The sequence below is a fragment of the Osmerus mordax genome, chromosome 7, assembly GCF_038355195.1.
Source record: "Osmerus mordax isolate fOsmMor3 chromosome 7, fOsmMor3.pri, whole genome shotgun sequence".
NCBI lineage: Eukaryota > Metazoa > Chordata > Actinopteri > Osmeriformes > Osmeridae > Osmerus > Osmerus mordax.
The window spans coordinates 7,267,123-7,279,687 of record NC_090056.1 but is presented as its reverse complement, the minus strand read 5'-3'; the positions used below and the strand labels follow the sequence as shown (position 1 = coordinate 7,279,687).

Genomic DNA, 12,565 nt, shown 5'->3' with positions numbered 1-12,565 from the left:
GTTGTTTTGGGTCGATCCACTGCATCACCGTCAGAGGGGGGTTTTAATCCTAGCGTCAGATAGACGAGGCAGTGTTCCCAAGCTATATTCTCAGCAGAGTCATTCTCTTCTCAAGTGACTGCAAGAAGTGGACTATCCAGACAGACACCAGAGCTTTCATTGACTGGTATAGACGTACACACAGTAGGCACCTGACAACAGACACCACCCAGAGGCATCATGACACAGGGAAAGGTAAGGAAGGCATATTCACATCACATGTTTTTTTCATACTATATTTAGCTGCTATTTTATTATTTATTGTTCCTATAATTTTTTTTTAATTATGTAATCATACGTTACATATGTTGTGTCCATCAACCTGGCTATTCTATGGCACTGCTCAGCATGAATAGCTACATGAAGACTGATTTCATTTATGAGTGTATGGACTCTATTTATTAAAAAAATACATATTGACGCATAATGCAGTTTAATTTGACTGGTAACATAAGAGGTCTACATCAGTTCAGACCCGTATCCTCCCACATGCCAAATAAGGTTACTATCCTTTTGACACGGACCTGATATTTCCCAGGGCACTGACGTAGTGTTTAATTCAACATTGATGATGTGTCTCTCTTGGGTGATTGATATTTTTGTTTGGCGAAAACAATACTTTGTTGTAATTACCCTAGCCTAAATAATAAAACAAGTACCTACTGGAACAGCATACAGTATGAAGGATTTGGGGTGGCAGGGAATATTCTAGATGCTCTACCATTCAGTTTAAGATGATGTAGGGGAAAATAGTGAGAGGATACGAGAGTATACTGTATTATACAGTATTTACCTCGGTTGGATCACCTTCCCTCAACATTATTGTATAGGACCACAGTGCATCCAAACAATATAGGATTATAAATGGTCAGACATATCTTTAGCCATCTGAGAATGTACTTATGTTCATGACAAAATATGCTCCTTCAATAATTCATTCCAATAAAGTTGTTTCTCTCTTTCCATACAAATTGTCAGGTAGTCCTCTACCCCAAAAATGGCAATTCTGTCTTGATCTATGAGCTAACTAGCACTAGTGTTATTTGCGGTTGGATGTGGAGGATGAGAAAGGAGAGGAATGTGTACTGAAGAGCTAAGGGCAAGACTGACCAGATGTTCAATCAGCAGCAGGGTTGCGTAACACCTAATTCACTCTAAAACAGCCAATGCAGTGTGTCTGAAGCTCCACCACAGCAAAGGCCAGACACAATCAGTAGGCCATCAGAGGATCACATTAAACCAATAACAAAAACAACAAATATAGTCAGAATATTTTCACGAAAAGTTTAATAAAAGTTGACATGACTTTAAGAGGACATTATAATCCTCTGTTCCACAGAGGATTGGCCTTAGTTTATAGATAGCTAGTGTTTAGTCAGCATCTATTGATCTGGTTGTCTGTAATCTCTCTAATGTTTCTGTTACCATAGCTGTCCCTAGCTAACAAGGAAAATGAAGCTGCTTGCGCGGGAAACAAGGATTCCCTTGGAGCTCCCAGTGGAATGGCAGTGCCCCCAGAACCTCCTTCCTATCAGGAGGCCACCACAGGTGAAACACATTTAGACTTCTCTCAAGTTCCTTTTAATAACTCATCATCTACCAGTCTTAAGATGATTACAGAGAAACTCAGTAATTAACTTACAGGGAAGGGAAGATGACCTGTGTGTGTGTGTGTGTGTGTGTGTGTGTGTGTGTGTGTGTGTGTGTGTGTGTGTGTGTGTGTGTGTGTGTGTGTGTGTGTGTGTGTGTGTGTGTGTGTGTGTGTGTGTGTGTGTGTGTGTGTGTGTGTGTGTGTGTGTGTGTGTGTGTGTGTGTGTGTGTGTGTGTGTCAGGTACCAGCCCCTGCTACAGTGGCGATGCAGAGATGCTCACTGAATTCAGATGGGATGACAGAAACATCAGGCGTGTCTTCATCCGCAAGGTAGCTACTTTTCATGAAATCTCCAGAAATGTTGTGGTCAAGACTGGGTTGCTCTGAGTGACCAGCTTTATTTTCCCTTCAGTAAACACAAGATTCTGATTCATCCTGTATTGTACACACATACTGTTACATGGTGTTTATCTTTCCTTAGGTGTACTCCATCTTGATGATCCAACTTCTTGTCACTCTGGCCATAGTGTCTCTCTTCACTTTCTGGTCAGTGTCCTAGTTATTCCTCAGCTCCACTATATGTACATGATATCCCCCATTGTAATTTCTCTTGCTATTTTGTACACATATTTAATAAATAACCAATACATACAATTATGTTTCACAGTTTGTTAACTGTTTACTATCCAACAGTTATTAACTAGTATCTGCTTCCTATAGTGACCCAGTAAAGACCTACGTGCAGTCTAACCCAGGGTGGTACTGGGCATCTTAGTAAGTGGAAGAACCCTCCTTTGTTCAAGGCATCATCATATATATTAGAGTTAAAATAAAATGTAGATACAAATGTTTACTTGATTATCCTGCTGTCTTTTCCACAGTGCTGTGTTCTTTGTCACCTATCTGACTCTCTCGTGCTGCTCTGCGCCAAGGTGAGTCCATAATTATGAAAGAGAAAAAACTCAACATGAGTTCTGTTAACAGTGGACCTTTGAGAATGTTCATCTCACCAATCGTCTCTTACAGGAGGAAATTTCCATGGAATCTCATCCTCCTCGCTATCTTTGTGGGTACCCAATGATGTTTCTAAATATGTTGTACATGTAATTGTGCATCAAATGAATGTAATAGTAGAAGGAACCGCCATAACTGCTTCTAAAACAAAATACTTACATTCCCCAAATGAAGGTTGATGCAGTCATATTTATGTACTACAATATCTCTTGTTGCAGACCCTTGCCCTCGCCTATATGACAGGGATGTTATCCAGGTATGGTTCTCTTTAGTCTGTGAGTCTGGATGACAGTGTGTGTCCCACCAGTCACTGTGTCTTATATATTCTGCATGCATCCTCTGTCAGTCTCAGTACAGCCAGCAAGTTTGCCTTCATGTATGAACTATTTGTCTTCATTAGTCAGCTAGCCTAAGTTAAGCAGTTTTTCTGAAAACGAAATGCACACAGTACATACAACCACTTGTCTTTTTTCTGTAGCTTCTACAATACCAAGTCTGTGGTGATGTGTCTCGGGATCACTTCTCTGGTTTGTTTGACGGTCACAATTTTCAGCTTTCAAACCAAGGTGAGACAAATATCGAAACACGTGCAATTGTCACCTCAATTACTTTGTAGAACCTTTAGACTTCACCCTTGTAGTCTAAGAAGGGCTAACATCTTGCCTTGTCTCCTTTTATTATGCTTGCTGTCTCCTAATCTCCTCATGACTCAGTTTGACGTGACGTCCTGCCAAGGCGTGCTGTTTGTCTTCTGCATGGTCATGTTCATCTCTGGAATAGTCCTGTCTGTGGTCTTGCCCATGGGCTATGTAAGTATATCTAGCCATAGTAAAATCTACCCATTGCTTTTTTTGTAGAAACTAATTTGAAGCTAGTTAGTTTTATGTAAAAGAAGTCTAATCTTATGGCAAATGTATCAGTGACATTCTCTTTCTATTTTGCAGGTTCCCTGGGCTCATGCTGTCTATGCTGCTTTGGGGGCCTTACTGTTTACCATGGTATGTGTACAACAGATGCCATCCGATTTGTGTGTCAGGACAGCAGCGTCCTGAGAAGGATTAACATCCTCTGTTTCTTCCTTTGCAGTTTTTGGCCTTTGACACTCAGATGTTGATGGGGAACAAGCGCTACACCATCAGTCCAGAGGAATATGTCTTTGCCACCCTTAACATCTACCTAGATATCATCTACATCTTCTCTTTCTTTCTCCAACTGTTTGGAACCCGGGAATAAACCTAAGATGAGTTGGAACAAATCACTACTTTTTTCTCCAACGAATAAACATCTCACATAACTTCCCACGCTGTCTGCCACTACTTATCCTTCTTTCTTTGGCATGACATTGACAATTTTCCCAGGTGTGTGGTTGTCTTGTCTACAGTTGTACACAGTTCTTTACCCCACTTTATCGCCCTACTTTTTTTGCCCCATACAGGGCAGACTGTCAGCCTTTCCTAAATGTCACAATATCTTAATGTAGTCATGTGTCTCTCAATGGTTGTCCATAGCAGGATTTGACTCTTAGAAATAAATAAATGCATGAATCCCAGTAATGATGCCAACATGTTGACATTATACTCTTGTTAAATCAGTGAGTAGAACATTATTTCAGTGAATGATGGGAGCACATGTAGGGGTGTCTTAGCTCTAAGAATATAATATATTGAGATTCAAGACTGATGTTTTGATATATACCCCAATGATTGCAGGCAGGAAAGCCTAGCTGCCTCAACAGAATTGCAATAAACTAGAGGTGAAGTTAAGTTATCTGCTCTATTCATCCACCTTGCTTTTATTTGTAGTATTATGGTTTCTATTGAGTGCACAGACCTCAGTACTGGCATTTTATTTCATTGAAGTTTAACCCTGAGGTTCAAATTTATTCATTCAGGTTGTGTAATGCCAATGACACTGGTATTTTTACTTATTTGCAGCATGATGCAGTAATTGGCTAAAGTGTGAGAGAATCCTGTGTCACATTTGTGAGGATAAGTGACAGATGTGTTTTTTATTTTAAGACCCCTAATGTTCTTTTTCTCTGGTCTGGCTGGAATGTGGCCTTGGAATACTGTTATATTGCTATGATGTGTGTGTAATTTTCTGTGTAAATATGCAGCTTTTGGCCAAATGCACTGTGTAATATAATGTTGTAAAAATCGGATTTAATTTGCTGTACATTCAAATGTATTTGTATTAATTTATTAAAGAGGAATGGGAATTAAGCCTCCTGTATTCATTTTATGTATCATAATACTTATTTTGTAATGTTGTATACAGTGTATCATCGTTTAATTGAAGAATACAATTTTGTATTTAGAAAGATAGTTTCAGTACATTTTCACTTAATCATGTGAAGTGAATAATTCTGCATTGCCATTTACCAGATGTGAGTTAAAGTACGATTTAAGAACGTCTCATTCCTAGTTAAATAAAAACTATATATTTTTTTTACATCAGCTATACTATGTACAAATATACTTTTTACATTGTGTGTAAATATGTGTGTAAAGTGTTGCAGAGTATGAGCCAGTTAGGCCTGTCTCACGTGACTAGGGTTTCCTTTGCACGAAGTCAACCATTCCCTAACTAGAGCACTAATTTGCCAAACCAATGAAAACGTTTCATAGTGGAACGTCCACATCGGCCATGTTGTGGTTTTGAATAAGGAAGAAGCGGGAGAGGTTATCTTTTAGCGAGTTATTCCACCGTATTTTCAGTTTAAAGTCAACTCCTGCACCGTTATTCTATTTCTGGAGTCATTTTAAGCTTTATTCGGTGTTTTCTAATGTAGCTGTGGTAGTTAAATACTAAAGTAGAAATTACAACACAGTAAATATCTCTATACAACGGTTCGCTAGCTAGCTTGCTAAGTAAGCTAGCTAGCTAGCGTTAGCTAGCTCAATTTGAAGAAGGTAGAGTATCTAACATGATGGTAGTTCGCTAGCTAGCAGTGTTAGCTAGCAAGCGAATAAGCCACAGTTAACCTATCACAGGCGAATGACGTGTAGTGTCTTAAGGTGTTTTGGCTCCGCTAGGAGGTGGGTTGGAAGTATCCATAGTAGCCATTTATTTTTCGGCGAGTGGAAGGTTCTGAACTTCTCCAAACATGTTCAATAAGATTTACGAATGGATAGGAACAGGCTTTGGCAACCTTCGCAACGGAGCGCCAAATGCGGACCAGCCAGATACACATGGAGTACAACCGGGTGGTCCAAGTAGGAAAAAAAGATCAAATGACTGGTATGTTTTGCCAACTGGCTTTAGCGTTGTCTCTAACTTAGGATAACAGTGTCAGTTTTCTTAATTTTTGTTTAGGACATTGACACACGTGGATTGCAAAGTTTCCCGTGCAAACTTGCTGACTCTGCATGTTTACTTATGCCTGGGTTTGCAGAAGTGCATACAGCAAAGGGGGACGGGTTTGGAACTTCAATTTTCAGTTATCCAATTTCACAAACTTTTTCTCACTCAATGAAGTTTGGAGGATGGAGATACGCTCGATCAAGATGGCGTGGCAGTGAAGAAGTCTCGTATGGGTAAGCAGCACACTTAACTTCATTTTGACATGTTGATACTTGAACCTGTCAGAGTGTGGAACTGAAGTGTACTGATCCCCAGGAGACCTCATAGACTCAGTCAGGACAGCAGCTGAGGGGATGAAGAGCCACAGCACCAACGTGGCCTCATGGGTCAAGAACAGTATGAGCCCCACCTTGAGAACCATCCTGCCTGCCTCCCCCGGTCCCCCTTTACAGCACCAACCGGGACCCTCGACATCCACCTCAGCTTCATCAGCTGCCTGGCCACAAAGTGAGGTGTGTGATGCTTCGATTACATGTAGATTACTCCTCACTCATTTTGTTAGGCATTCCATTTCGATTGAGAAATATGTGTTCTTGTTTGCAGGTCCTTGAGGGCAACACTGCTTCCATGGATGGGACATTTGCTGCTCCCGCCACGACTCTGGATTGGAAAACGTCAAAATCAGGCAAGAATGTGTATGAGAACATTCCTGCTGTTGCCTGGCTAACACAGCAATGTAGCTATGGATCTTAACAATGTTTGTACTTTGTCTCTTGTCTGCAGAGTCGTTCCGTATCGAGAGGTCCATGATGGGTTCAAAAGTGTGCAGACGGCAAGTGTGTATGGGCCTGGCCCAACGCGAGGCGCCCAAAACCAACGGGCACCCCGTCAGTGTGCCACCCTCCTCTACCCCCAAAGCAGCCTGCCCTCCTCCACGACTGGGCAGGCCCCTCAACCTCCGACCACATGGAATTACAAGGCATGTCCGCCGTTTCAAAAATGCACGGCCGTGTTTGCGAGGACATTCGAGGGCGTCTGCACTTTTTCATTAGTCATTTCAGTACCTGATCGCCCGTCTCCCTCTACGGAGCTTCACCGTAGATGGGGAAGAACTTTCCCCGTTGGTGTGACGGCTCATTTTAACCCACCGTGTCAAAAAAAGCTAGCCCCCTCTGTCTCTCTCTCGTCCCCACAGCCTGGACACTACACCAGGGGTTGTGTCGGCGGGCAGCGGCTCCTTCACCAGCATGTACGAGAAGACCTTCCCCATCAGGGTGGTGCAGAGTCCCTCCCACAGCAGCTCCTTCAGCCGCCTGCTGGGCGCCAGGCCCCGCTGCACCGCTCAGGAGGTCAGGGGTCGTCAGGACTGCCGCGGCCTCGCTGGGCCCCAGTCACAGCACATTACAAACTATTAGTCGTGTCGTAAAATGTCAAGTGCCTCTCAGAAGGGTGCCGGAGGATGTCGAGATCCAGTGATTGGTGCCCTGCTTGTACTTGACGAGGGAGCTTCACGGATGGTGTTTGGTTTTCTCTCTCCCCCTATCTTCCCCCTCCAGTCTGTCCGGGAGGAGGAGAAAGAGGTGTACAGACAGCTGATCACCATGGTCTCAGGGGGGCAGTTGTCTCTGCTCCACAACGGCAGCTCCCATGGGATGGTTCGTTCACACCGAGACTTGTGAGTAACAGCAGCGTTCTCTCCTCCGCCTCAACACTGCCCTCTTGGTGCTTCACCCAGTGCCTTATCATAATTGTCATTCAGACGTCTAGAAACACCTTGCTCCCATACCTTCCCTCGTCTCACTCCTTCCTCTCCCAACGACTCGCACACCCGCAGCACCAGCTTCCTAAGCTCCAGCCGCCGCCTGCTGCACTTCTCACCCACTGGGTCAGGAGTGGGCGAGGCCTCAGAGGGCCCCAGCGGACCCCCCAGCCCCAGGCCCGGCTCCAGCCAGGGCTACAATAACCTCCCCAGCCCCGGGGAGGGCTCCTGCAGCGGGGGCCCCGGGATCCAGGCCTGGGCCCCAGACTCTGAGCTCAGCCCCGGGGCAGCAGCTGCCGTCCAGTCTGTCCCCTCCCCGGCCGCCCTGCAGGACACCACATCTCAGGACACACAGTCGTCAGGTGAGGTCACACCCATAGGGGATTCATTATGTCGTGGAATGTAGCCATTTCATTGTTTTCATGGTGCTACGATAAAACAGAATAATAAATAAATCGCAACTAATCTCTTTGTCCTTGTCTTGCAGCCCATGATGGGGACTCTGTAATAATTGTGAGAGAACAGAAAGGCAAAAAGGCAGAATCTTCAAGGTACCTACTTTTTTGTGTCCTAATTCTTTGTGTCAATATGGATGTTGGCATCTCCCATATTTCCCAGCTAACGAAACCTGGTTTGCTGTCTCCACAGTGTACCCTGCTTCCAAGCTGAACTATGGATCAAGGAACTGTAAGTTTGCCCCCCACATTTCAAATCAGAATGCAACTGTTACAATTAATAGATGGATACAACAATGAGTTGCTGCAGCTGCGATGCTAACGGTACATGTGGCTGTCACAGGACCAGCATGTACGACTCCCGTGCTCGAGAGAGGCGGAGACAGATCGAAGAACAGGAAGCTCTCGCTGCCCAGCTGTTAAGACAGGTGAGTCTGAGCCCGTCATGGCGGGCACCTACTGTGGGATACTGCTTACATCCGAGAGAACCGTAAACTAAAGGAGGAAGGAGGGATGCATATGATGTCATTTACTGTCTCTTCATAAGAAGGAGAATTGAGAAGGTCTCACGAGCCCGTCCTCTCTGCTCCCCAGCGGCTGACCGAGGAGAGCCACCTGGGCCGCGGGGATGTGGTGCTCCGCGTCCGGGTCCCCCTGGAGAAGGAGGTTCCTCTGGCCCCGGTCCTGGAGGAGCCCACACCCCTGGAGGAGAAACCAGAGTTCCCTGAACTCTCAGAGGTACGATCCCTTTCATTATTTTGTTTTTGCTCATACTGTTACTATCTGTCCTTGTATTGTTTTTCTGTTTTGCCCTGTTGTTCTATTTGTGATGTTATAGCCTGCATGGAGAATACCAAATCAAATTCCTAGTATTGTATACATGGTGGAATAAAGTTGAATTGAATTCCTTCCGGCAGCCACATGCTGTCTTCTAGGAGGGGACCTTGGTTTAGTTTAGACAGGAAGGTATTAAATACGTTTCGAATATAACTTTCGATAAGTCATTAGTGGGTGAATCACCAGTTCGGAAGAATTTGATGGCCGTAGTTCCCTAGAACTAACGCGTGAGATGATTGGTTCGTGAGGGGCCGTGTGTGAGCCAGTGGAGCTGGCATAGAGAATGGGAGCGTTGACACTGCAGTGTTTCCTCTATGTTGATTTTTGCCACCACGGTATCAGAAAAGGGCTGTACAAAAGGCCGTCTATCAGCAGTGATTGTTGAGTGCATGCGCGAACGGGCACGCGAGCCACTGTGTGTCCTTGTTATTGTATTAGTCTGGTTCTTAAATTAAATTAACTGGTGATTTTCGTTGTTTGTATTCGTCACCTGCTCGCTAAATTGCACGTTGCTGTTGATTCGATAGTGATTGCTGAACGCCCTTGCTCACGTTTGTATTTTAGGTGCATTATTATGCTGAAGTAGTTACACTGCATAAAGATAATGTCATTAATAGTGGGTTTATTGTTATTATTTGCTACAGAATGCAAATGGGGTGGGGGGGGGGGGGGGGGGTTGTTGTTCGGACAGACCTGCCCCCACTGCTAAAACAAATCCTAAAGGAAACCCTGCACTGTGTCCCCTCTGGGTGTGCTCTCCCTCCAGGCGATGGAGGGGGACGTGAGCAGGGCCCTGAGGGGAGGCGGCCAGGACGAGGTGCTGAGCGAAGGCTTCCGACTCACCATCACACGCAAGGACCTGCACACGCTCAGCCACCTCAACTGGCTCAACGACGAGGTCAGAGCCCAGCACCCACAAACACTGGCCTCTACCGGCCTCTCAACCCCACCCCATGCCTCTCATCACGTGGCCGCGCTGTGTTGTGACGCCTGCTGCTTTTTGAACGTTTGTGAGGCCGGGACGATGTATAATGACATTGTTCGCGGTAACAAAACGTTAGTAGGGATTTCTAACGCCCTCTCTCCCTCTTCCAGGTGATCAACTTCTACATGAACCTGTTGGTGGAGCGCAGCAAGGAGCCCAGCCTGCCCTCCGTCCACACCTTCAACACCTTCTTCTTCCCCAAGCTGCGCAGCGCTGGCTACTCGGCCGTCCGCCGCTGGACCAAGAAGATGGACATCTTCTCAGTGGACATCCTGCTGGTGCCCGTCCACCTGGGGGTGCACTGGTGCCTGTCGGTCAGTCTGCTCCGCTGCCTCCACAGCACACGCCCTCTCCCTCACACACAGGACTTCACCTAGAGGACACGCCCGCTGGTTTTTTTCTCCTGTTACCATGTCACAGCTGGTTGTTATTGTTCAAATCCTATGTTGATTGAGCAGTCTACTACCGTGTACAGGCTGGACCAGCTAGATAAAGCGCTGTCCTCTTCTGACTTGGATTCACATGTTTACCATTGCTCTTGTTTTGTTTCCTCCAAGGTGATGGATCTCCGCAAGAAGAGCATCACATACTTTGATTCCATGGGAGGAACCAATGACGAGGCCTGTCGGATATTGCTGTAAGTTCACTCAGTTCTGATAAGGGATTGTTGAATGCGATTCAAAGACATGTGATCTTGTGAAACGTACTGATGTTACTGGTAGACAGGGAGCTGGACCCCTCAGCTGGGTTGCCCAGTCTACATGTTTAGCTGCAACCAGCTGCAAATAGCTAAGCTATATCTTGGTCAGTCAGTTGGCACACCAAAAATTACATAAGTGTGCCTGTTTGTGATTGTATCAAATTTGCACCTGTTAATCTAGCGTTTGAGCACATACAGTAGGTTGCAACCTTCTGGAGTGTTTGCTTTCAAAGACTAGAATGCCAAACTTGTGAACTGAATAATCAGTTTATCACTTTCTGTAGGAAATACCTGCAGCAAGAAAGCAAGGATAAGAAGGGCAAAGAACTGGATACCTCAGACTGGACTCTGCAGAGCAAAAGACGCAATGTAAGTGCTGAACCAGAACATGTGTGGATTTGTTCATGACAAGACTGGCAACACGTCACGTGTCAACTTTCTTTCCTTATTCTCTTGACAGGAAATCCCCCAGCAGATGAACGGTAGTGACTGTGGGATGTTCACATGCAAGTATGCAGAGTACATCACCAAAGACAAGCCAATCACATTCACACAAGTACGTACAAGAAGTAGCGCGTCATGGGTTATATCGCTGATGAACCAATCCAAGCTTTGCTGACATGCTTTCTTGTTTATTCCCAGAAACACATGCCATACTTCAGGAGACGGATGGTCTGGGAGATCCTGAACAGGAGACTGTTGTGAAATTGGGAGTTTTTTTTCTTCTAACTTGAGCGATTGGACATGGAGCTGAGGGCAGGCGTGGCCGTCCCAGTTCTGCTGAAAGATCCAGTTAGTCTCACCTATTTAACAGACTCAAGTGCAGAGATAGTCTGCCCTGGTTTTCTTAAGTTGTCAAAGCCCCACCAGCTCTGCCCCATCTGAAGGGGCCCACCTGCCTCAGTTGGCATTGAAAGCACTGCCCCCTCCATCTTAATGTCATTGTTTATTTGTTGATACTTGGAAAGTCAGTTTTGCAATGAAACAATACTGTGTATTGCCCAGCAAAGCCCTCTGTTTTGTAAAAAATGTCACACTTAACTTCTACTCGTGTTTGTCAGAACTGCTTCTAATGGCAGTCCAGGTTTACAGATGATGTCCATGTCTTACAGAAAGAGAGAAGACAGTCCTGTTGGACCAACAGTTTATTTTAAACCATTGCTACCCTTTGTATTTAGCGATTGTTGATATTTTTGTAATCTACTTGTTTGTTGCGTCCAATAGAGGTTATTTTTTACATGAATATGTTCACTATCCTAAGGTTGAAAATATTTCAACCACCACACCTCAATCAATAAATATAATAAATTAAACTGGTGAATTTTTGGGTAAAAGGGCTATTAAAGGTCATAGTATGGTGTTGGCCCTTTACAATTTTGACTCAGTTTAGTATAATTTATTTCATGTAGCAAGTAAAAATCTATAGGGATGTTGAGGATGTTGGAGTCAGTGTGATTAAGGCTGGGGGTCAGAAGGGACTGAGGGTTTGTCTGTATATGAAGCCAACTTTGCCCTTTTGATGGTAATGTTAGGCGTACATATCTCAGAAGGGGATGCTATGTTCTGATCTGGACAGAATTGCGTACCTGAGGCCAAATTGCAACTGGACGTGCATAGATTAGATTACGTTAAATCAAACAAGGCTTTTTTGGTAACCAACTTGTGGGAAATCGGCCTTTTCAGGGTCTTTGTAAGTGTGCATATTTCTGCTTCTACAGTTTCTTGGACAACGTATTTAATATAAATTTTGTAAGTTTTTATCCTGTTTTGTATCTAGATTAAAAATAGTTTGAAAAATAAAGGCAAGTATTGTGAATGTCTTGCAGTGTGCTGTCTACTTTGTGCCATTTCTAGAGCTACAGAGACACTCAGACATGTTAGA

The 12,565-nt window shown here is 44.6% G+C and overlaps 2 protein-coding genes across 2 annotated transcripts; both read left to right on the top strand.

Annotated features, from left to right (window-relative positions):
- The first annotated feature begins 101 nt into the window (after positions 1-101).
- Positions 102-4,469, top strand: LOC136945756 (protein lifeguard 2-like). Its single transcript, XM_067239772.1, has 12 exons — positions 102-234; positions 1,470-1,587; positions 1,872-1,960; positions 2,112-2,176; positions 2,351-2,404; positions 2,512-2,562; positions 2,657-2,696; positions 2,863-2,900; positions 3,123-3,210; positions 3,358-3,453; positions 3,589-3,642; positions 3,731-4,469. The coding sequence occupies exons 1-12, from the start codon at positions 220-222 to the stop codon at positions 3,875-3,877; spliced, it is 855 nt and encodes a 284-aa protein (XP_067095873.1). The 5' UTR covers positions 102-219; the 3' UTR covers positions 3,878-4,469.
- An 865-nt stretch (positions 4,470-5,334) lies between these two features.
- Positions 5,335-12,482, top strand: senp1 (SUMO specific peptidase 1). Its single transcript, XM_067239798.1, has 18 exons — positions 5,335-5,884; positions 6,122-6,180; positions 6,263-6,459; positions 6,551-6,632; positions 6,731-6,926; positions 7,143-7,296; positions 7,504-7,622; positions 7,782-8,068; positions 8,194-8,257; positions 8,355-8,393; positions 8,505-8,589; positions 8,756-8,899; positions 9,765-9,896; positions 10,094-10,297; positions 10,541-10,620; positions 10,968-11,052; positions 11,144-11,239; positions 11,326-12,482. The coding sequence occupies exons 1-18, from the start codon at positions 5,751-5,753 to the stop codon at positions 11,386-11,388; spliced, it is 2,220 nt and encodes a 739-aa protein (XP_067095899.1). The 5' UTR covers positions 5,335-5,750; the 3' UTR covers positions 11,389-12,482.
- The last annotated feature ends 83 nt before the right edge of the window (positions 12,483-12,565 follow it).